General features: G+C 31.6%; 6 protein-coding genes across 8 annotated transcripts; 2 read left to right on the top strand and 4 right to left on the bottom strand.

The window, feature by feature from the left end:
• Nucleotides 1-3302: 3302 nt before the first annotated feature.
• Nucleotides 3303-6651, bottom strand: LOC145317107 (uncharacterized). Of its 2 annotated transcripts, none has more exons than XM_080158011.1 (5): nt 6446-6651; nt 5727-5879; nt 4959-5167; nt 4545-4650; nt 3303-4187 (listed from the first exon to the last, which is right to left on the bottom strand). In XM_080158011.1, the coding sequence occupies exons 1-5, from the start codon at nt 6498-6500 to the stop codon at nt 3406-3408; spliced, it is 1305 nt and encodes a 434-aa protein (XP_080014137.1). In that variant the 5' UTR covers nt 6501-6651; the 3' UTR covers nt 3303-3405. The 2 variants fall into 2 exon arrangements, with proteins under 2 accessions (XP_080014137.1, XP_080014138.1); XM_080158012.1 differs by having other exon boundaries at nt 6452-6594.
• A 643-nt stretch (nt 6652-7294) lies between these two features.
• On the top strand, nt 7295-9388 carry LOC145317101 (putative uncharacterized protein DDB_G0277003). The gene is made up of 4 exons (XM_080158003.1): nt 7295-7453; nt 7944-8187; nt 8288-8391; nt 8710-9388. The coding sequence occupies exons 1-4, from the start codon at nt 7327-7329 to the stop codon at nt 9153-9155; spliced, it is 921 nt and encodes a 306-aa protein (XP_080014129.1). The 5' UTR covers nt 7295-7326; the 3' UTR covers nt 9156-9388.
• On the top strand, nt 9352-14309 carry LOC145317100 (enoyl-[acyl-carrier-protein] reductase, mitochondrial-like). Its single transcript, XM_080158002.1, has 6 exons — nt 9352-9642; nt 9900-10169; nt 12756-12824; nt 13007-13285; nt 13613-13759; nt 14200-14309. The coding sequence occupies exons 1-6, from the start codon at nt 9388-9390 to the stop codon at nt 14269-14271; spliced, it is 1092 nt and encodes a 363-aa protein (XP_080014128.1). The 5' UTR covers nt 9352-9387; the 3' UTR covers nt 14272-14309.
• On the bottom strand, nt 14298-18532 carry Vps2 (vacuolar protein sorting 2). Of its 2 annotated transcripts, XR_013878899.1 has the most exons (7): nt 18401-18532; nt 18094-18181; nt 16731-16882; nt 16263-16392; nt 15802-15974; nt 14976-15327; nt 14298-14597 (listed from the first exon to the last, which is right to left on the bottom strand). XR_013878899.1 is itself a non-coding variant. In XM_080158006.1 (6 exons), exons 1-6 carry the CDS (start codon nt 18476-18478, stop codon nt 15274-15276), a joined length of 675 nt encoding a protein of 224 aa, XP_080014132.1. In that variant the 5' UTR covers nt 18479-18532; the 3' UTR covers nt 14298-15273. The 2 variants fall into 2 exon arrangements, 1 of the variants encoding a protein (XP_080014132.1); XM_080158006.1 differs by having other exon boundaries at nt 14298-15327.
• Nucleotides 18488-19593, bottom strand: LOC145317104 (uncharacterized). Its single transcript, XM_080158008.1, has 2 exons — nt 19465-19593; nt 18488-18977 (listed from the first exon to the last, which is right to left on the bottom strand). Exons 1-2 carry the CDS (start codon nt 19531-19533, stop codon nt 18519-18521), a joined length of 528 nt encoding a protein of 175 aa, XP_080014134.1. The 5' UTR covers nt 19534-19593; the 3' UTR covers nt 18488-18518.
• LOC145317103 (thymidylate kinase) lies at nt 19533-24533 on the bottom strand. Its single transcript, XM_080158007.1, has 7 exons — nt 24374-24533; nt 23597-23710; nt 22648-22747; nt 21640-21723; nt 21359-21424; nt 20635-20742; nt 19533-20220 (listed from the first exon to the last, which is right to left on the bottom strand). The coding sequence occupies exons 1-7, from the start codon at nt 24484-24486 to the stop codon at nt 20143-20145; spliced, it is 663 nt and encodes a 220-aa protein (XP_080014133.1). The 5' UTR covers nt 24487-24533; the 3' UTR covers nt 19533-20142.
• Between the last annotated feature and the right edge of the window lie 55 nt (nt 24534-24588).

Raw genomic sequence — 24588 nt, 5'->3', positions numbered from 1 at the left:
CATATCTTAAACCCCTTTAACATAACACATTTATCTTGAATTGATTCAAGGTAAAGTTGTGTAGTTTCACAAATCCGGACAAGCACGAAAAAATGTGGACTTCTATCAAAATAATTTCATGTCATAAAAATTTTCAATTGGATGTTCTTGAGAAGTTTAAAAGTTTTCAATTTTCTTGATGTGGATTTAATTGGTCTTTTAGCAATTTTTTGTAGCATTTAACTCTTTCACAACTTGTTTGTCCAGATTGGTCCAACTCAACTTTTTCTCGATTCATTTTAAGACTAATGTGAAAAAAAACAACTTAGGTCATGTTTTGTTTTGTTTTCTAAACCAAAGACCAATACAAACAATAAACCAGCCTAAATCTTTCCAAGTCATATCAAGTCAGTTACTGTACAGTAGAAAATAAATAGTTTATAGTTATCTGTGCAGTTATAATAGTAATAGTTCCTAAATAGTAAAATAGTAATATTTCAGATACATAGTTTATTTTACTAATCTTAAACTAAACCTAAAAATTTTCAATTAATGATTATTTCTCAATAGTTGGTATCCAATGATAACATTTGAACTTATTATGAAAAAGATTAACAATTATAATTTTAATAGTTAAATTTCAAAATGAATAGCAATAAACTACCTTATGTGTCTTTTTAAAAATCCCTATTTCTATTTTTACTAAAAATCTAAATGATTTATTAAAAGTTTGTTTCATGTCTCTTAATGAATTAGCTAGCTCACACTATCCCTTAATATCTTCAAAGTTTTTTGACATGGTGTTAGAAAATCCAAATATACCTCCTTTTAAAATGTCTACTAGAAAACTTAAAATGTATCTCGGTGAGATATTTGTATTTAATAATTTAAAATTAAAGTTTATTCCATGAGGAGTTAAATGAACCCTGAACAGATATATCTTTGATCTAAAAGGAGGCCACGTTTCATGTGTTTATGGTCTCTAAAGTGATATTCTTAAAAAAAAAGTGTATTAATGGATGGTTTATGCCTTATTAAGTGAGAAAGTAAGAATACATGTAGTGCCTCGTATTAAAGATCTATCCGCGAATAAGAAAGTTAAAAGTTATAATTTCTGTTTTTTTGGTCCCGAGGGTCAACAAAATAGGAATGAACACTAAGATTTTACTTTCTTATTCTGAGAATACTGTCAATAATACGATGCGGTACATGATTCTATTCCAGTATGGCTCAGAACCGGTTTTAATCCATCGGAAATCAATCGAATTTTTAGCCATAATTGAATATCATTGCCTCTATTTTTGAATATCTTTTCTTGTTGTTTAAATGTTGTTGTTATTATCAGGGGAAAGGGATAGATCAACAGCTATATAAGTGACCATACAAAATAGACTCAAAATATTTTGCATAAGTGTAACACCTGCCATACTTATTGGTTTCTGTTGCTTTGTTCTTTCCTGTGATAAATTTATTGTTGCGTCTACACATATTTATATTCTTGTTCACATATATATTTGTTTACAGCAGATTTTTGTACAAAAACAAGGATGACAACATCCATAAAAGCGAAGCACTGAAACGGTAGGACAAACGGACATTAACAATTGTATAGTGTCTGAACTGAATAATCATATATAATTGTATAAGAGTCAAAGTAAAATTGTAAGTAAATTTGTTGAAAAACTGCTTGATTTAGGATAATGTTTATGGACATACTTACATTTTTGGATTTGATTATAGAGTTGCTTCGCTTATTACATTATACTTTGTTGTCCCAGGAATCAATATACCAAAAATCAGATCAATCGGATGATTAGATCAAATAAAAATTTGTTGTTAAAAAAGTAAAAAAATCAACATGTTTAAAATGGACGTACGGACATTTTGGTGATGATTATAGAGTTGCTACGCTTTCTAAATCGTACCTAACTATTAAAGGAATCACCATACAAAATTTGAAATCGATAGGACAATTCCAACATGCCTAAATTGTAAAAAGCTATCCGTTACGGACGTACGGACGGAATACGGACGGACGGACGTACGGACGGACCGACCCTAATTATAGAAAAGCTTCGCTTTTAAAAAGTATCTAATTCGGCTAAAACTGAAAAATAAGTCATTTGATTGGTAGGATAAAGTTTATTTCTATTAATAAACTGTTTTATAGTTATGTTTTTCAACCCATGAAATGTTAATTTGAGGGCAAAAGTGAAAATCTGCTGTAAAAATTGTTTTCTGAAATGTAAATGTTATTGATAAATTCTATTTGGTATAAATATTTACTTATTTCAATAGAAAATATGTCTAAATCTTATAAAAATAAGTAACAGGAAATGTTTGTTTGTGTGTCTGTCTGTATCATTAAAGCTTCTTATAGGTCTCCTTTGGGTGTAATAAAAGTTTTCATTTTTTTTTATTGAAAGTGGAAGGTCGACTAACCCCCCCCCCCTTCTCTCCATCAAGTGCCCCTAAAAGCTTCAAGGGGCGTAGCCACTGCTTTTAAAATAAAGTATTTAAGTTACTAGTATGTATAATCTTTATAAATTAAGCAAACTAGAATTTATCCAATAACATTGATCTGCCAAATTATGGATTAAATCTAATTTTCAACTAATTGTGATTATTGCACTTGCCAAGTTTTTTGCTCAAGTATCTTCTCTCTTGTCTAGTCTATGATTATATTATTATTCTATAATAGTTCTTTCCGTCATTGTTCTATCATTATTATTCTAAGATTCTTTCAGATTTTTATTCTAAATATATATTGATGAAAAATATAAAATATTTTTTTTCTATAATAAAAGTTTCCAAATATGCTTGCTGCTAATCCATAATGAACTCTATGATTAACAAATATTGTGTTCAAAATAAAAAAAAATTATAAGCTAATTTTCAAGTTATGCTTTATTCAATGGGTAATTCGAGAAAAAGACTGTATATTTAAGAAATAAGAATCGGTGGGGTTTATTTGGGATTCAATCGCAATTTGTAACCTTCCTGCGACTTAAGCTTTAACTACAAACGCACCTGGGATATACTGGGTTCGAATCTTGAATAATATATACCAACAGAATATAAAATGGATCCTACATATACTACGCCAGATGCATAGCATTATTTATAAATATTTTTTTTTCATCCATTAACAAGCACAATTACAAACTTTAGACAATCGGCAAGCAATAAGAGGTTGGTGATTTGTAGGACGTAAGTAGCATAAGAACATACATTATTTAGTTCATTTGCACCAAAATAAGTCCTTGTGTTAAAGGTGATAATTTATATAGAAAAAGCCGAGAAAACAAAACAAAACGCTGAAGTAATAAATATATAACTTGTTTATTACAAAAGAATAAAAGATATCTTTCTGTATAAAATAACTGATGATGGATAAATTTTAAAAAACAAGAATATAAGTATCTACTAGCTATGTTTATCATGTAAGCTCAAATTTTCAGGCATCATTTCACTAGCCGCCGGCGAAAGTGGTGCAGAATTGCCTCCAGTTGGCCGTAGTTGATAGCCGACAAGCGAATTTATTGGCGCTTGGCTTTCCGGCGGTAACACATATGAAAATCTAGGAGGGCCCGTCATGGCAGAAACAACAGCAGTTGGAAGACTGTGGCTGGTAGTATGACTATTTAATATCTGAGGATGTGGGGAAAGATTTGAAGTAGTTATGTTAGTGAAAATTTTCTGCTGCGCATGGTGAGGTAGTTGGGAGGTTGTTGAGGCATTAGATTGTTGTTGTTGTTGTTGCTGCTGTTGATGGTGTGCCTGTGCTTGTGCCAGGAGTGTTGTATAGCCAAGCTGTGCTAGCACCTCTGCAGGTAGATGTGGAGCCTGCAGGAGACCAGCAGCAGTCAACTCTGACAGCTGAATACCCTGAGGAAATAATGGGATTTTGCGCCCGTTATTACCAAGAGTTGACGCGGTTAGGTTAGGATTATTTGATAAGGCCAGAGGAGGCGATAGTCTTGGGTTTAATGATTGGACTGATGTTATTATAGGCTGTCTTTCAGATAGTATTGTTGATCCTTTGGTATTGGGCTTATTAGTAGTTGTATAATTAAAACTTTCAGTGTCAGGCGCTCGTTTAGGCATAGAGATATTGTTGGAATAATCATTAAGATCACTATCAGTAGTTCTCTTGTTCATGGAAAGATTGGTTGGTAAGTCAGATTCAGAATCCCCGTCATCAGAACCTAAAAGTAATGAAATAATGAAACCAGAGAAAAAATTAGAGTTTGCAACTCAAAAGTAAAATTGTTTTAATCTTAAAAATAATATCTAGAAATATCTAAAATTTCTTACCTATTTCAAATATTTTATAGGTACCTACTCATTTTATGACAATTTTTTACGAGATTACAATACATAAATTTTAGTGTAGCTGTGTTTGTATTAATGTTTTTAAAATATGTTTATTGCAGGTGTCACAACTAAAGAAGTTGGTCACAATGCATCCATCTTACTCTAAACATGAGAAAATTTCTCGCCAAAAGATATCCCTTTCTCCCTGTGAATCAAAATGAAATGTTAACAAAACAAAACTTAGATACCTGGATCATCATAACTCTCTTCATACTCATTCTTCATGCCAGCAGCACCACCCTCAGCAGGATCACTCTCCGCTTCCATGTTCCACAACTTATCCTTGTTCTCAACCTGAAAATATTTTTTTAGTATATTCTTCAATATCAAGAGAGAGAAAAAACTTCCTTGGATAGGTATTTAATGAAGCCTTAAGTTTCTAAATCAAATAAAAAAGATGTTTTGAAAACCCCTTAAGCTAAGAAATTCAGTTTGGTGTACGGTCTTCTTTATTGATCCTCTATAAAATATCTATTCACGCGCATGATTAACTAGATCGCTTAGTTTGAGTTCTCCATTTTAGAGAAGCTGCATGTTGCTCCTGGGTGTTTATAAAACCAGAACTCTAGATGCTAGGGGCAAATAAATAGATAAGTTCTTACTTCGTAAACAATTTCTGTCTCCTCAAAACCCTCGGCGCACATTCTTTGGTCTCCCTCCTCCTTGCCACCCTCCCCCTTATCAGGAGAGTTGAGGCAGGTCTTGATCAGGGCCTTCCCCGCCTCCGAGGTGATCATGGGCTGCAACTTTTTGGTGGCAAAGGTGTACACATGGCCAGTTTCAGACGCGACTAGCAACATCACTTGTGTTCCTTATTATAAATACACATAAATACCTACACATTTTGTTTTTATGCACTGCAGGCTCTAAATCAATATCATTATTTTGAACAAAAATCAGAAGGCTGTAAACATTGACCTAATTGAATATAATCTCAGATTTATATTTTAATTATAAACAGCTTTATCGGCGTCAAGTCTTTTATTTAAAATTTTCGCTTCAAAGACAAGAAGTATTACATTGGATGGTATACAAATGCTTACGTCTACAGTGCATCTTATATACTTAACTACAAAACAGTTGTGAATATTGAGAATAAAAAAATATTGTAAATAGATAATGAGAGAATGGATAAAAATACCTCTATCGTTATCAAAATACTAGGTACATATGAAATCATACAATTGTTGGTATATTTTATTTATGGAAAGAAACATTTTTGTGTCCCAACAGAAAAGAATGCAACGAACTATAAACTGCAATATCTCCTTAAGATCATGCAATATAGAACGTTATCAACAAATAAACCGAGAGCAGGTCTTTTGAGGACAATTGGGATATATACTATATCGATTAAAGTTAAATTTTACCTGTTAAAATAGAGAGCTCGTGAGCCTTTTTCATAATACCAGTCTTTCTTTTGGAAAAAGTTGTGTATCTCCGCAATTTATTTTCTATAAATTCTGTCTTTATCTTTACTCGGCCTTTTGTTTTCTTCCCATTTGAAGGTGGGGGATTTATACCTAAATTAAAAAGAAAATGATTAATCCTTTGTATTGCTCAAACTAGTATGGTTTTTTGTTCGTCTACTTATATCTAGCTTTCAACAAAACCGATGAATTCTCGATTTTAAGAAGGCTTCAAATAGGTTATTTGGGATAGAAATTGAATTGTGTTAAATTCAACTGAACTTTGACTACAGAATTAATATATTTTTTTGTTTAACCATAAATATATAAAGTTTCCTAACTACACAAACTAGTTAACCAAAAAGTGAAGTATTCAAAAAAATCAGTTCAAATGCAAACACTCAATTATATTTAAAACGAAATAATATAGATGGTTTTAAAATCGAGAAAAAAATAGAGGATATATGTGACTACAATTAGGTAATTTTGGCCTCCTGTTAGTCCAGATATAAATCATCTGGGCTTTTCTACTATTCACGGCTGAAAAAGGACAACCCTAGGTAACTTTAAAACACCAAGGACTCCCTCATAAAGGCCATTATGAAGGTCTTAACAACATCGACTTTATTCAACCCCTTAATTTTATCAAATCTTTTGTTCTTTTATGAAAGAAAAATTACCTTGACCACATATTGATTCTGAGGGGTCTCTTTTTCTTTTTATTTCTTTTTCCATTTTAAGGTTTCATAAATATATAATCATTTATTTTTTTAAATAACAAAAATTATATAAAACTGGGATGAGAAGTTATTATAAGGTGAGTTGATCAGCTGTTTGTGTTATTTATTTCTACATGTGTACACTTACATGATGAAAACAGGGATGTACTATCACATTTATAAAAAAAAAATATATGAATAAAATAATATATTTGGACCATCTGTATCAAATGAAAAAAAAACCTTAAAACAACTTAAAACTATCATTAAATAATAAAATACCCAATTTCTTTATAGTATGGTGTGGAATTGATTTGATTTGATTTTATTAATATTTAACCCTGTTTTGCAGACGAGTTATATATTTTTTGTCTAGCAGACAATTTTGTTTACATTTATAGCAACTACAGTTTGAATAAAATAAATGTGCATTTTCTTAAATAGAAACACAATTTTTAAAATGTTTATTTTGTTGTTAATAAATAATATATATTATGTTTTTATTAAGCGTTGCCACTTCGTATTTCCTACTTGATGTTTAAGGATTCCCGAAAAATAGACTAAAACCGCCCAAGACATTTATAAAGCTTCCCTGATAAGTACAACCCATTCGGAACATCAATTTCCGAGATTTTTAAACTTTAAATATATGACTGACCGTTTGTCGCTAACGTTTTGAGGGAAACGTGATTTTCTCAACTGCTATTAAGGATAGAGGATATGACTTAAAATTTCATTATCAGATCTTAGATGATGCCTTAATTTTCTGGAGATTTTTCGCTACTTATGACTGTTGTCATTCTTGCTTTCAGATTTGAATAGATTACGAATAAAAAAATAATATGGACCAAATAGTATCTGATTTTTTCCTGTGGAAAATTGATCAAAATAAAATGAAAGATTTCATTAAAAATAATAATTCAGCGTCACATCAGCTCAAACTTATACACAAAACTATTTCTTGTAAAGGTAAATAATCAGAATTTTTTTATGCTATTATAAAACATCCGCTTAGCTGTATAAAACGTGTGACAAAAGTATAAGTTAAACAGAAAAAGCGTTAGCTTGTAATAAGGCTATGACTTTAAAGCAAAGGTTATGCAACCAACGGAAGTCTTGGTTTAGTACGTTGTCGTATGATGTTATTTTCTGTTATTATATTGTTTGGTTTTGATACATGAAAATTCACTAATTAGCTTATATGATATGGGATCTAGGCAAAATATCCAAAAAATTACCAAATTTATTTTCGGAAAATTAAAAGGTCAATTTTAAATTATAGAAAAGGGTTATTAATGTTTAGAGTTTATGAGTCGATTCCTTTTTTTAAACTCTAAATAAAACGTCTACCAATAAAAGATTTATACTTATATTTTGAATGGTCCTAAATAAAACTGTATTTTCCTTTTATTGTAAATTTTAAGTAATAAAGTCTTAATAACCTTTTTTTGTTATTTAGTAAATACAGAAAACCCTGTGGACCCAGAGTTTTGTTTAAAGTTCATAAAAGCTTTGCTACGGATCCTTGAGACTAATGGCGCTGAAGTTGAAGAAACTCTTTATGATGTTCTACATGAAGTTCAACTCAAAGCTGTTCAACCACAGTTAGAACATTCAGACAAAAGTCTGGTTGACAAATATTTTAAGTCCTATTTTATCGAGGACCAAGTTGTATCATTGGCTGAAACAAAACAAATAATAAGGTAAATAATTAAATTATTCTTTATCCCTTCGATCTTTCAGTTTTTATGTGATTTTGAGTACTAAAACTGACCATGATATTTTTGAAACAAAAATTTTCAGTGATGGAACAACGGGGTTGACAAGTTGGCCAGCTGGTATACACCTATCTCATTATATCTCACAAAACAATCAACATTTCAAACAAAAGAAAATTTTAGAATTAGGTAGGTAACTAAAATTATTTAACTTGTTTAGTGGTATAATCAGGGAGGGTACATTGGGCTGTTTATTACACTTTTCCCAAAAGTTTTACATTTTCATTTACTTTTTCGTTGGCTTTGACAACTTTGGGGGCTTTTGTTGAATTTTAAAATGGTTGGTTCATTAAGTATCTAAACGTTTAACAACTAATTCAATCTACAAAGAGCGTGTATTATCATTGGGGACTGACATCAATTTATCTGCCATTGTCTTTTCTAAAAAAAATAATTTTTCTCTGGCTGAAATCAGTTTCATTCATCTTAATCCATTTTTAAATAAAGGTTCTGGAACTGGAATTACCGGAATCTTCTGTCTGAAATCCAAGATTCCCAGCAAATATATCCTGACTGATTGTCATCCGAAGGTGCTGTCCAACCTGGAGATAAACCTGGAGCACAACCTGGCATCTGATACCTCCTCCTACAGCTTGGCAACCCTGGACTGGGAGGCAGAGACGCCACAAACTGACAATTTTGCTGATATAGATGTTGTCTTGGGAGCTGATATTGTTTTTGATTCCAGAATTATTCCTGATCTTGTTAAGACAATAAAAAGTTTAATAAACAGAAAATTAGACAGCCTAGCTTTTATAGCAAGCACAATTAGAAATGAAAAAACTTATGCGCATTTTCTTAAAGAATTGTCTGATCAAGGACTTAGTTGCGTTGATTGTGATTATGAAACAAGTGATCCTATTAAAATTATAAAAATTCAGTTAAACGGATAAGTTTAAAGTAATGTTGGAGTTAATAATACTATTTTGACTTCTGGGTACCATTTTCTGCCAATCAAAAATCCTCATTATTTTTTAACAATATAATGCAATTGTCATCATTACAATATTTTTACTTAGCTATTATTTTGATTGGCGAAAAAGTTACGGGCAAAAAAATACTGATCATCCTTGCCTATAATTTTCAGAAACATGAATAATATTTAATATTTTTATATTTTTTCAGATGACAGGTATAATAATAAAACCAATGCATAAGTTAGGAACATTTGTTCCAAAATTTTACAGAAACATTTTCGTGCAACCTGTACGGTCACAATCTAGTTATGCAACAGAAAGGCTGGAATACACTAACTACGGGATTCCAACTGAGGTCATAAAGCATATTAAGGAGGAGAAAACATTTGATTTGAAGAAGGGAGAAGTATTGGTAAAGTTTCTGGCCAGTCCTGTAAATCCTGCAGATATTAATACCATACAGGTTAGAAAACGGGTGGACTAGAGTGTTGTTATGTCGATTTTATCAGACAGCAAAGGCAATTTCATGTTAAGCCGTAAAGTCAACACGACACATCAATAGTTGGTAAGATAATCTAAGTAATGGCATGACCACTTTTAGTTAATTTCTTATATAGGTAGTCGACATAAGTAATTAGAATTGCATGTTGACAGAATGTAAAAAGACTTTACAGCTTGCATATTATTTTAAAAATATTATCTAACCTATTATTTTTTTAGGGCTCCTATCCAATCAAACCAATATTACCAGCTGTGGGTGGAGGTGAGGGGATTGCTCAAGTTCTTGAAACAGAAGGTGGCGGACATCACCTGCCAGGTGACTGGGTGCTGCCAGCAAGATCTATGTCCGGCACCTGGACTTCTCACTGTGTGTTCCATGAGACAGAGTTGATAAAAGTTCGCCAGGATATATCTGTAGAGGGCGCAGCTACTCTTATGATTAACCCAGCCACTGCACTAAGAATGTTGGAAGATTTTGTTCAGTTACAGGTAAACTATTTTTTATTTGTTAATGGTGCATTATTTGCCAAATGTACCACTTTTCTGCACTACCTCTCCGATTTTGTTAATACTCTATATTTTGGTCCGTTGGGTCATTCAAGGATGCTGGATGGCCAAAAAAAAGTTTCAGAGTCCCTGGATGTCTAGATATCTAGCTATATATGAAGGTAGGTAACAAAAATGTAAAAAACACCCATTTTTTACAATTTTAAAAATTAATTTTTTCATTAATCTTACATCCAATCTATACATTTTATACACCAAAATGATCGTTTATTCATGTAAAAAGCGCACATAATGCTATTTTGGCCAAAACTCTAATTTTACAGGGTGTCCAACAAAAAGTGTATTTTGGATATCTAGCGTAATACCCAAAATACCTGTCCGAAAAAAATCATTTTTTTTTGGCTTAAATCCTGTGTTTTATCTGTGTGCATATGTGGTATATAACGGTTCGGACCACCCGGGACTATAAGGTTGTCAAATTTCACTTTGGGACACCCTGTAAATGTGATTTTTGCGTCTGTAGAGCTAAAACTTGGTCCAAATTGGCTATTTTTTTCAAATTACTCTAATATGTGTCTTAGTATGTTTGGCCATAGTGTTTTCTGACCAGATCAATATTTTCATATTTTTTGGACACCCTGTATTTTCAAAAAAAGAGAAAATTTTTTTTTGTTTTTTTTTTTTAAATTTTTCTATTTTTAAGTTACTTAAAACTGTCATATAGATACAGATTTTGACTAATAACAATAATATTTGCCTATTTTACAAATTTTTACACTTTTGGGACACCCTGTGCATGTTTTTGAAAAATGATGGTTTTTGCCCATTTTTGGGGGGAAGGAGTCGTTTTAGGGCCATAGACAATTTTTCTACATTTTTGTAGAACTTTTTAAGACACATCATTTGTTATTTATGCAAAAACCGCAAAAACCGAACCGTTTTGCTGTTATTCACTGCCAAAGGCGGAATTTTTTTACGTTTTTGCCGTTCCGGAGGTTGTAATGGGCATTTGTGGTAAGAAAACGTTGATTTATCAAGATCCCTCTTAAATACTTTTATTTAGGTATTTAATTTACTAAATTTCATATTAAGTAAAATTTTTTGTGCAGCTAACCGTTTTTCGTCGAGATGGATTTCAATTGTTAAAACAAGAAAATGAAGTGAATATAACATAAATAATTGCTATAACATAAGTGATAAAAGAAACATAAATCATGTGCATTTGAAATTCCTTTTGACAAAAATCGGTTGGATATACAAAAAAAATTTACTTCACATGAAATTTAGTAAATTAAAATGCCTAAATAAAAGTATTTCACAGTTATCTTGATAAATCAACGTCTTCTTACCACAAATGCCCATTAGAACCTCGGGAACGGCAAAAAACGTAAAAAATTCTGCCTTTGGCGGTGAATAACCGCAAAACGGTTCGGTTTTTGCATTAATAACAATTGATGTGTCTTGAAAAGTTCTACAAAAATGTAGAAAAATTGTCTATGGCCCTAAAACGACTCCTTCCCCCCAAAAATGGGCAAAAACCATCATTTTTCAAAAACATGCACAGGGTGTCCCAAAAGTGTAAAAATTTGTAAAATAGGCAAATATTATTGTTATTAGTCAAAATCTGTATCTATATGACAGTTTTAAGTAACTTAAAAATAGAAAAAAAATTTAAAAAAAACAAAAAAATTTTTTTCTCTTTTTTGGAAAATACAGGGTGTCCAAAAAATATGAAAATATTGATCTGGTCAGAAAACACTATGGCCAAACATACTAAGACACATATTAGAGTAATTTGAAAAAAATAGCCAATTTGGACCAAGTTTTAGCTCTACAGACGCAAAAATCACATTTACAGGGTGTCCCAAAGTGAAATTTGACAACCTTATAGTCCCGGGTGGTCCGAACCGTTATATACCACATATGCACACAGATAAAACACAGGATTTAAGCCAAAAAAAATGATTTTTTTCGGACAGGTATTTTGGGTATTACGCTAGATATCCAAAATACACTTTTTGTTGGACACCCTGTAAAATTAGAGTTTTGGCCAAAATAGCATTTTGTGCGCTTTTTACATGAATAAACGATCATTTTGGTGTATAAAATGTATAGATTGGATGTAAGATTGATGAAAAAATTAATTTTTAAAATTGTGAAAAAATGGGTGTTTTTTACATTTTTGTTACCTACCTTCATAGATAGCTAGATATCTAGACATCCAGGGACTCTGAAACTTTTTTTTGGCCATCCAGCATCCTTGAATGACCCAACGGACCAAAATATAGAGTATTAACAAAATCGGAGAGGTAGTGCAGAAAAGTGGTACATTTGGCAATTAATGCACCTAATGTGTTCTCAAAGGAATTAGCCAAAGGAAATATTTTTGGTGTGAACTTTAAGTCATATTTTATTTGGATAAAGAAACCTTAACGGAGTACTTCCTTTCTCTGGCCTTAGTATGACATTTGTCCTAAATATTCAGATATTTTGCTGAATAAATAGGTTTACCCATTTAGTAAATAAACATAGTTTCAATAAAATATTAATAAATTTATTTAATTTGAGGAAGGAGACGTGATTGTCCAGAATGGAGCTAACAGCGCTGTAGGTCTAGCGGCCATTCAAATAGCCAAGGTTAACTATATACGTTTTTAAATAAATTTAATGGGAGCTTTCATGAAAGCGATAATCACAAAATAAAAAAGTGACTGAATTTTCATAGTCTTTGTACGTTTTTAAATTAATATTTCTTTCCTTAAAACTACACTACGCTTTGAAAAATGTTTGGAAAGCTGTATTGACAATTTCTTTTTTAGAAAAAGAAAGTTCAGACCATCAATGTAGTTCGCAACCGTGAGGACATAGATTCCCTTAAATCCTATCTGACCTCGCTAGGCGCGACACATGTGCTCACTGAGGAGGAGGCGAGGCGTAGCTGGCGTGAGCTGCCCCGGCCACGTCTAGCCCTGAACTGTGTGGGCGGGACCAGCTCTACAGAGCTGTGTAAGGCTCTGGCGGATGGTGGTGTTCATGTTACATATGGAGGAATGTCTTTGAAACCTGTCACTGTTGGCAACTCACATCTTATATTTAAAGTAATTTTTATTTATGATTTATAGTTTTGATTGCACGAACTTTATATCGAAGTCCTAACTGTGCATGGTAATATATGTAGATCAAGGCATTCCCATAATAATAACGTAAGTAGTGGGTATCTTTAATGTAACCAGTAGGTATGATACAGTTTGGTTTAGGCTATACAACCCGACTATTTCTCTGCTAGTTAACAATTACGATAGTGACGAGGGTTGCTCTTAACTAAACATCAACTTATTTATTAAAGGAATGGAACCCTAACTCTTAACCCTGGAATTTTTATATAATTCGGCCTATCTTAACCTAACCCTACTGCGTCAATTAAGGATATAAGTGTGCGAGGATTCTGGATGTCCCGGTGGTACAAGGAGCAAGGTGTGAGCCAAGCCAGGCTGGATATGATCTCTTACCTGGCAGATATGGTACACAATGGAGAACTGCAGGTTCCTCCACTTATTAATATTACACTGCAGGCAATGATAATATAATTTTCAAACATTTTTTTGCAGCACTTGTTTTTTCAAAGGACGATTTCTCTTGTAGTTAAAAAAGTTATAAATCTTGTCTGGTCCTAAGAAAAGTTCCACTGTATGGGAGAACTTCATCATTTCAACGGTTAACGAGATCCTTTACACACACAGAAAGTAGACATATTGGTACTTTTATGTTAGGGTGAACAAATAAAACTCTTTAGATTTTCTGTGTAAACCAAGGATTTAAAAAATTTCTAGGGGAGGTGGGGGGTGTTGGCAGCCTTATATAGTTAGAAACCCATGAACTATGAGAACTTAGAAGTTACACTGTAATTGAGAACCATATAATAGGTTAGCAAGATTTTTTGGTACAGACAAGCACACAGACAGAGTTCCTGTTACTTTTAAATAAGGATAGATAATATTATCATTGAAATCAGGATTATCAGCAAGCACTAGAATCAACATTAAAAGGATTTAAAGCCGGAAAATTTATGTTCAGATTTTCATAATTTTATGTTTTACTAAAGAATAAATATTTTTAAATATATCATAAATTTTATTTATCATTTGTTATTAGGTATACAATTTACATAAGCATAGTTTATTAAATAGTACAAAACGATGAATTATAATGTTGAAATAATATAAACCTGATTATTAAAGCAAAATCCAATTTTAAAATGCACAATTTTGCAAGAATCAAACAGTTTACGAAGTCCTTTTACAAAACCTATAATTAAGTTTAAGTGCAAATATTTATAAATATTGTCTAATCACAGATGTGAATGAAAAAATATATTTTGTTTGGTGAGAGTTGATTATTGCAGAGAAAACCCTTAATCAAGGTATAAATAGCCAGGAATGAGATATAACCAACAAGCAAGTTAATTCTAAAATATTAGGTGGACAGTTGTAAAGGTCGTCATTTCTACTAGGTGTTGACACCCAACGACAGCTGAAATAACGCATAGGTTTCATGATTTTTTCCCGAATTAATTTGTTGATAAAAACTGATAAACATCATTTTAAGGCGAAAATAATTATGTACAATTGAAACGAATGTAAATGCTGACGGGTAATTTTAACATTTCTTTCCATAAAATGCAAAATTGGCTTAAAAAGGATTTTTTAAGGGATTTAATGGAGCCTGTTAACCTAACGAGACTAAAAAAAAGTTTTATCTGTCTATGATGGTTTTATATGTTCTTGATACCTTGATTTACGAGTTTTCTACAATTAACCATTACAACAAAGAAGCTAGAATAACATTATTTAAATTGTTCCAAAATACTTATTGACGATCTTATTAGATTTAACTTAATGCAGCATCCAGAGAAAACATATAATTGTCTGATATTTTATAAAAGGAAATTGAACAATATAAAATCTACCTATCTTTCAAAAAATAATGTACTTCAAGGCAATATAGTTTCTCTCTAGATGCCATTATTTCCCAGACAGTTAAATATTTAAAATAATATAATATTGTTGAATACTTTGAGTTATTTTCATTATTCTCTTCTCAAGTTATCCAGCCTAGCTTGTAGGTCAGCATCTGCGTCAGCCTAATAATTATTATTTAGGTTACTTTAACACACTACTTTATTATTAGGGTTTGTTTATGTATGCTTGCATGATTTAATAAGACGATGCCAGCCTTACATTTGCTAAAGGGAACACCTTCTATTAAAATCTGTTCACTGGTTATTTTATGAATAATTTTCATATGCAAGAACATCCTTGGGGGTAAAGTTGTCATACCCCTTTCTTACCAAAATTGACAACCATCTTTGAAAAAAAAATTCAACTCAAGTAGGGTAATACAATTTTAACCCATGCACGCAGAAAAATTAAAACTTGTTTGTCCTTGTTTAATTTTATAATGCTGAATGTTTATTCTATTGTTTCTTAAATCTAATTCAAGCAAGAACTCCTATTTGAAAAAAACATATTGAACCGTAGCCATAAATTAACAGCATTGAAATATCAATTGGTAATTGAACACAAAATCATTTAAATTATGTTTAAAAAAAACTTACATCCGCACCCGCCGCAACAGGAGTCTTGCCCTTACCAGCTGGCGCTGCCAGAGTTCCGCCAGTTGCAGGCACATCTGTGAGCTGATCACCCAGCTGCAGACCAAGTTCATCAAGCACTTGAGTGACAATAGCGTCACTTTCTTCCTCGTCCTCCTCGTCACCCATAGCATCATCTTAATCAATGACAATTAAGTCCGAATTCTATCCGAATAATAGAAAATAATTATGTTACTCTTTTTACTTAAAAGAGTAACATTCTGAGTAAGAATGAAAATAAATTATCTATCTGATTTCAAGCAGAAAATACTTGAATATTTTTGTCAAATAATCCTCGGTTTTTTTGGTCCCCTCATGACACTATAGACAACATAAAAAATATGATTTTGGTTTTTATTTGATTACAAATTTTTGAAGTACCAAACGTGTTTCCTGTCCAAGTTAATAGATTTTTTAAATCATACCTATGACGTCATTCATCATTTCTTCCTTCATATCCATGATTTCTGACTGTTTCTCAAACTCTTGCATAATTTTCTGTATTTCAGGCAGCTTCATCTGTCTGTTCATGTTCATCATGGCTCTTGTCACACCCTACAAAAAAAAGTATTAAAACAAGACTAGTTTTTAGAGGGCCTTAAATTTTCTTTAAAGAGAAAAAAGTATATATTTGGCTCGGTGTTCTAGCCTAATATTTATGGGGTACTATCCCTGCGATGCTCTTTTACCTTTCCTTACCTAACCTAACCTTTAGTAAGAATCAAAATACAATTTTCAAATAATTTATTTGGGGTCCATTTGAATTATGAAGGAAATTGCCCTATTTCAAATTTTTACGATAAGTTTCGGTGAATTTTGGAGAATTTTGAAACAAATAATCTGCATTACTTAATGTGCAAAACTAAATATCTGTAAATGAAAATGTGTTATACCTTCATAGCTTGTGCCATGGCATTTTGTGATTTAAGTGTTTGAATTTTGAGTGACACAGCCTGAATATTTGCTCTCATCAACATAAACTTCTTGATGTATCTCCTTGTCCGTACTAAATCCTTCGCCATGATCTTTACAGCGTCCATTTGACCTAGAGAAGATAGGAATTACTCAAGTCATTTAGAACTAAAAAATCAAACATTTTGAACATATTGCTATTGCAAAGTCATAATGAAGAAAGAGGTATAAAAGATTTGATTATAAGCAAAAAAAATCAAAACTTAAGTTACATAAAATTTTCGGTGAAACAGCACATTTTTCTCGATGTAATATGTTCAGTACCCCGTCCCGTTTTAGAAAAATTTTGTTAAAATTTTTGCCCCCAGCCATAATATGGTTGATTTATGCAAAATAATGACCCATGCAAAATAGTTTTTCTGTAATGCAAAAATTGCGATGGTACAAGCACTGCAAAGTTTTTAAAATTTGCAAAAAGACCTGTTTTTAAAGCTCTTGTACCATCTCAATTGAAAAGATTTTTACAAAATTTCAATTCTAGTGTGTCAATATAAACCTGGAATTTACCAAAAAAATGGGGGCAGTCTCAATTATAACATATGAAGGACAAAGGTGCAGCAAGTAATTTTCCAAAGTAAAAATTGCCAAATTTCATACATTAATAATAGGGTTAAGCTGGATTGGACGGATACGGATATCCGACTGATTCAAAATGCTGGATATCTGGTATTCAGGTTTATATTGACACACTAGAATTAAAATTTTGTGAAAATCTTTAAAATTGAGATGGTACAAACTTTTTAAAATCTGCAAAAAGACCGTTTTTAAAGCTTTTGTTCCATCTCAATTTTAAAGATTTTTACAAAATTTCAATTCTAGTGTGCCAATATAAACCTGAATACCGGATATCCAGCATTTTAAATCAGTCGGATATCTGTATCCGTCCAATCCGGCCCAACACTATTATTTGTGTATGCAATTTGGCAATTTTTACTTTGGAAAATTATTTGCTGCACCTTTGTCCTTCATATGTTATAATTGAGACTGCCCCCATTTTTTTGGGTAAATTTCAGGTTTATATCGACACACTAGAATTGAAATTTTGTAAAAACTTTTAAATTGAGATGGTACAAGAGCTTTAAAAACAGGTCTTTTTGCAAATTTTAAAATCTTTGCAGTGCTTGTACCATCGCAATTTTTGCATTACAGAAAAACTATTTTGGATGGGTCATTATTTTGCATAAATCAACCATATTATGGCTGGGGGCAAAAATAAAAAAAAAAAAATTTCTAAAACGGAACGGGGTAATGTTCAGTATATTAACAAAAAAATATAGTATATACCTTGTTTTGCCATTTTCTTAATATCTGCAATAATTTTCTTCTCTTGTTGTTCCATTTTTGCTCTTTCTCTATCCAATTCTCTCATAGCCTGCAATTTAAATACAATGAAATAAAATTAAAAATGTTTAAATTTTAAAACTACAGGTTTTTACTAAAAAAAATATGTAAGAGTATTAGTTTCAACTTTCGATTTTGGTGTCACATGATCACAGGTAAGACTTAGCTGAAAAACGCCGTCCTTATTTTTCATACAGAATGTTTTTTGATACTAATATATAAAAATTCGTTTGATTATTGTTATTTTTACCTTATTCAAAGCTCTCTGATTTTTCCTAAGCATTTCATCCGGCGTCATACGCCTGCCAAACAACCATTCTAAAGGCATTTTAGAATATTTATTATCTGGAAAGAATTATAAAAATAAATCACATAAAATAATAATCTTTGAATATTTTCTCGAGACTAGGAACAATATCGAAGCTGCCAGTCTTGCCCTGAGAAGCGAGATACGCCTTCATAGAATTGTAATGGTGAATGTACAACTTGGAAACTAGGAAGACAAACTCAGGCATGTAGGCAGTAGACACCTGATCTAGTTTATCTTCCATCATTGCTTCGTTGTCAAGTCTCTCTGCCAGACGATCAAATTTTTCACAAATATCCAGAACGTCATTCTTTTGCTTCTCGATGGTATCAACTATATTATTGAGCTTGGTTTGAAACTCCGAAATCTTATTTTCTAACTTGAGGCTCAGGTTTTCTTTGGCTTCTGGGTAAAGGTCGTTCAGTTGTGTTTCAGAAACGTCAAGACTTGAAAAGAGTTGCCTCTGTTGGATGTGGTTTTTCCAGGTGTCCACCAACTTCATGTTTTCTCCTTCGGTAGCCTAAAAAATGGATCTAAATTTAAAATATAAGGTAAAATTCTAAAAATTCAAGTAGGTAACTTTAACGCTTAACACCTTTTCCCTCTCCAATGTAACAAAACTAAATTGCTACCTATAAGTTTTTATATTACTGTTACTAGCCGAGTGTTTGTGCATCCAATAACTCTTTGAAACCACTAAACCCGAACCATCTTCTTTACCCTTAATTTTAGTTTTAGAGAAATAATATTTCTAGCCCCTACGGAGAGCTCTAACCCTTTCACTAACGGGTACTATCTGTTCGGGGATTTTTTTTATCTTTCATTAACCTAACCTAAAATATGAATAAAAATACGAATTAGGTATAATAAATTCGTTTGTGATTCAGAAAACAACTGAGTCAGGCATTGATCAAAGAGAAAAAAATTTCAAATATTTGAAATCCACCTTTTAAGCTTAGTAACTAGGGACGAATTCAGTAGTTCAATGACAAATAGTTACAACTTACCTTCCAATGTTGAATATTTTCTCTATGGGTCGACACCAGGATGTCCAAACTCTTATCCACTTCTTTCATTTTGTCTGAAAATATAAAAATATGAACTTGATGTATAAAAATAATACAAATGTAGAATTGAGAAATCAATTTTTTTTTTATTATTAAAAATTATTCTAGTTGATTGAGATCAAATAATGTAGAATGTAATTTTAATTTATCAGTCATTTCATTAAGAATTTTAAAAAAAAGAAGGTAGGATTGTTTAAATATTAGTAAAAAATAACATGTATGGCTGGCTAGGCAATAAAAAAAATATTTCTATTTGTCAACTTAATGTACATACAAAAATAAAAAAAGTACTTAATTTGAGAAAAGTAATAAAATTCTCAATGTAAAATTAAAAACATTATACCTACAGTCACCAGATTTTTAAGATCTTATTCGTTTCATTTTTTGGAGGACAATTTTATAAGAATAGGTACTATAATTGGACCAATAAAATAATATAAAAATGCATTTGTATGATTAGTTCTTCAAAGAAGATTTCAAATATTTAAACTGGTATATTATATTTTTGATTGATATTATCTAAAGAACTCCTTTGCAATAGAGGATTTATGTTTAGGGGCACTTTGTAAGGTATTAGGTACTTCTTTTCAGTCTTTCATAGAAAACGATATAATTTTTCTAGTTCTCATTTGTGTGTGCATGTCCATTACATTCTTCCATCCACAATTTTCCTACAGGTTCTTTCACTTTCTTTATCTAAATAAAAATTAGTTTTTGCCAAAAAAAAGAAAAATGTACAATATACCTAACAATTTTAATGTCTATTTTTCTATTTTTAATGCGCAGCCGCAAAGCATGTTCTACAAAACTTGCCATCACTCAATATATTTGTATGCCTCTAACTGTGAATTATCTCTTTTTGGTTTTGCTTCTTTTTTTTCTACTTAATTCGACTATTATTAAGAACTCAACATTTGTGACCATTTAGAGTACAGTAACAATGTAAAATTGTAAATACAGCATTGAAACTTTGAAAATTCATTTTAATAGCTTTGCGCGTCTATTTCATATCATATGTTGTCTTGTTCTCTTTTCCATATTTTAATCAGTAGAATTGATTATGTATGTAAATTAAAAGTTGCATCAATCCCTCTAAGCATATAAACTTACCTCTTCATTGATGACGTCATAGATATCTGAATGTACTTCATCTAAAGTTTTGTCAGCATTTATAAATTTCCAGGATTTGTCTGATAACAAGTTGTAATTGTTTCGTACCTATAGAAATTTCATAATCAATTCTCCAAGACATTATTACACAGGGATAAAACAATATATAAGATAAAGTCAGTCTTCCCCAAAAGTTTGAAGCGCAGCAACTAGTAAAGGATAAATTGTTATCTTCTCTAATTTTTCAATTGCGAAGGTTTGCCTTTTAAATCTTTACAATTTGTTGGTCAAAAATAATACCTAAGTTTAATAATAGTTATTTCTCGTATCGTATTATAAACGGCTTTCCGCGGATATAGAATGTACAATTATAAGATTAAAACTAGTTTTTTTAGCCCCGCGGTGCCGGAGGCACCGGCTAAAATAACTGGTTTTAATCTTATGATTGTACATTTCTATATTCATAGAAAACTGTATATAATACGATGCTAGACATAGTTTTTTCTTATGGATGAGAACCGGTTCCTATCCACCGGATTCGAATGAATACGAGAAAATACATTATTCTAATATATGAATATATATTTAAATTTTAGCTACTTTTAATTTCCATTTCAATTAGTCTCAATTAGTCGGAGTGAATAAAGCAAAGCTTGATCATTTTATTTGTCATTATTATATTATTTCCTGAATTTATTACAATGCTGTAAAAGGAAAAGTTTACCTTTGATTGGAATTCAGTTTTTTCATACCTTTCACCTCCAAAGTCAGCTCTTGCTTTCGCTACATCCTAAAAAATATAATGTGTACAACATTTTCTTTGGTCAAAATAATTTTGAAACAGGTAGGTACAAAAAATATTAAAAAGATTACAAGTGAGAAAATAAATGTTACATATTTCATTTCAAATTATACTGAAAGCCTTTCAGTTCGATGCAAGTTTCTACAAACCATAAACTTTGGAATGAATCAAAATATCTTAAACAGAATTGATTAGGTATTAACCTCGGATACATCTAGAAAGCAGACAAGATCAGGTTTAGGAAGTCCAACATCCGGCTGTTTACACCAATGCAGATCCATATTTTCCTAAAATATTACCAATATACTTTTGAATCTAATATCTACGTGTCTTGTGTTAAAGATGTTTGAACACCTTTGAATTAAAGGCATGGGCAATTACCCAACAAAAATAAACAATTTATTATTACTTCCATTTCTCATAAAGACTACCTCTTAACTACCGCAACAAATAAAACAATTCTTTGAATGTGCACGAACACTGTCTAGAAGTTTAAACTGTGCAGTGTACAAGGTAATGTGATAATGGATATAGTATTTCTTAGATCTTACACCAGATTTTTATTTTTAATAAAGTGAACTCTGTAGTGGGCTAAAATAACGATTTACCCAATCCCTCTCCTTTACCCCATCCCCTCCTCTTCTACTGGATTGGATAAACGTCCCGACCAATAAAAGCGAGGAGAAATTGCAACCTAAATTGTCATAATATCCAGTCCACGTATATTCTACATCCATTTATCTAGAACGCCTGTTCATGCGCTAAGTCATTTCATTAATTCATACTATTTATGACGACGCCTGACATAGCAGCTGTAAATAGAAAAACATAAAAGTTAATAAGATAATTAACCAAAGGGGGAGGCGGTTGTGACACTTTTTGAAACCAAAACTAAAAGTCAAAGGAACTCAACTAAAAATAGAGTTACAGCACTGAAATTTGTTATGGCAGTTGCTTTAAAGAGGAACAATGTGGAACTGTGAAGAAACGGCGGCAGAACCGCCGCTATCGCCGAATTATTTTTTGACGGGCAACGGCGGAAGCGGCGGTTTCACCAGTTTTTCTTCACAGTTCCACATTGTACCTCTTTAAAGCGAATGTAATTCATAATTTCAGTGCTGTAACTCTTTTTTTAAGTTGAATTCCTTCAGTTTTGGTTTCAAAAAGTGTCACAACCGCCCCCTCCCTTTAAAGGAAAGAAATTAAGGAACCTTAGCAGCTGAAAAAGCGACTCCACTGAAAGCATATCTGTCAATGATAACATTGGTTCCAGCTTCCAGGCTACAACTGATGTCTTTTACTAACTCCCATCTTAAAATATATATATTATTTATGCTTAATTTTAACTACCTATCTGAGTTTTGCTATGATATAAAGTAGTAATTTAATTTGCTTAGGTTATTTATCATTGATTCAGATTTTAAAAAGCGGAGCATTTCTAAAATAAGGGTACGTCCGTCCGTGACGGATAGCTTTTTTCGGTACTTTAGGCATGTTAGAATTGTCCTATCGATTTCAAACTTTGCATTATGATTTCTGTAGCAGTTAGGTACCTACGATTTAGAAAGCGGAGCAACTCTATAATCGTTACCAGAATGTCCGTACATCCATTTTAAACATGTTGATTTTTAACTTTTTTAACATAAAATTTTTATGTGATAAAATCATCGGATTTTTCTGATATTTGAAATAAGATTCCTGGGACAACAAAGTACAATGTTATAGGCGAAGCTTCTCCATAATCAAGTCCTAAAACTAAGTGTTAGTAAGTCCTTAAAGATTATCCTGTATTTAAGCAGTTTTTAACCAAATTAACTAAAAATTTTGTTTTGTTCACATATATTCAGATTTTTCAGTTCTGACACTCTACAAGTGTTAATCTTCGTTGGTCCTACTGGTGCTTCGCTTTTATGGATGTTTTCATCCTTGGTTCAATAAAACGGCCTTTACGCTAAGTATCTAAACTTGTTCAACTCTTTAGTTTTTACGGTAGGTACATTAAATCATGTTTTAAATCCTATTATATAAAGTTTCATTTTTATAAATAAGTCTTAGTAGGTATGGTTTTAAGCTATTTTTCTGCCCTTTCCTTCGAATCTAGAGCCACTAGAAGCTAGGAATGCAGCCGCTAGTTTTTAACAAAGCAACAACCATTGGCACCTGTTTGCAGAGAAGAGAAGGTGAACCACATGGTCGTCCATTTCTTTTGCGCATGACAGGTACGAGTTGATCAGCTGACCAATACCTGTGTCACGTTCTGGAAACCTCATCATTCTAAAGTCATGTTATAGTTAATGGATGGTTTATTTATATGGAATATGGATGTATAAATGCCAGTGTTGACTGTATTGTTGACAGTATAAATAATATGTTAGATGTAAGTTTGTCAGGAGAATCGATTATATTGTCATTTATTTTTATGGATGTATAAATGCCAGTATTAATGTATTCTAGACAGTGCAGTGTAAATAATATGTTAGATGTAAGTTTGTGAGGAGAATCGATTTTTATTGCCATTTATACAGTCAAAATTCAGTTTGCTATAAATACATCCATTACACTGGCGAAAATTCATCCACTGTAAATTTGCTGGATGTGTAAATGGCAGTCCCCCGGTTTATATACCATTACTAAGGGCAATGCTTTCGATAGGTATTTGCTTTTGCTTATTTCAGACAAAAAATTCACAGAACTGTGCAATAAATAGGTATTTTCAAGTATAAGAAGTTTGATTTACAAGAATCATACCTACTATAGAAGCATGTGTGATTTTGTGTAATCCGTAAGATCTCTAAAGTAATCTATTTTTAGATAATTTATCTCAGACTCCTCGTTTAGATCCTGGTCAGATTTTAGACTATCTTTAAGAGTGACTTAAGTTAATGAACATAACAATTTAAATCGACTGAAATAAATGTGTAAAAAGTCAATACATACTTTGTTTTGCTGCCTTCTGCATTCAATCTATCCACGAGTCTTTTAATTTGAGTTGTTTTGCCCGACCTATCACATCCTTCAAACACAATTAAAGCTCCACGTTTCAATGCCATTATATTTTTTTTATGTTTTAACTCTGAAATAAGAATTTTTTAAATGCATAATGTAAGAAAAAAAGATGAATTTTCATTTAGGTTCCAATGTTTACATAATAC

This window comes from Acartia tonsa, chromosome 4, assembly GCF_053477335.1.
Source record: "Acartia tonsa isolate MP-2025a chromosome 4, ASM5347733v1, whole genome shotgun sequence".
In the NCBI taxonomy this organism is placed as follows: domain Eukaryota; kingdom Metazoa; phylum Arthropoda; class Copepoda; order Calanoida; family Acartiidae; genus Acartia; species Acartia tonsa.
The sequence above is the reverse complement of the archived record's forward strand: the minus strand, read 5'-3'. Positions and strand labels throughout refer to the sequence as shown.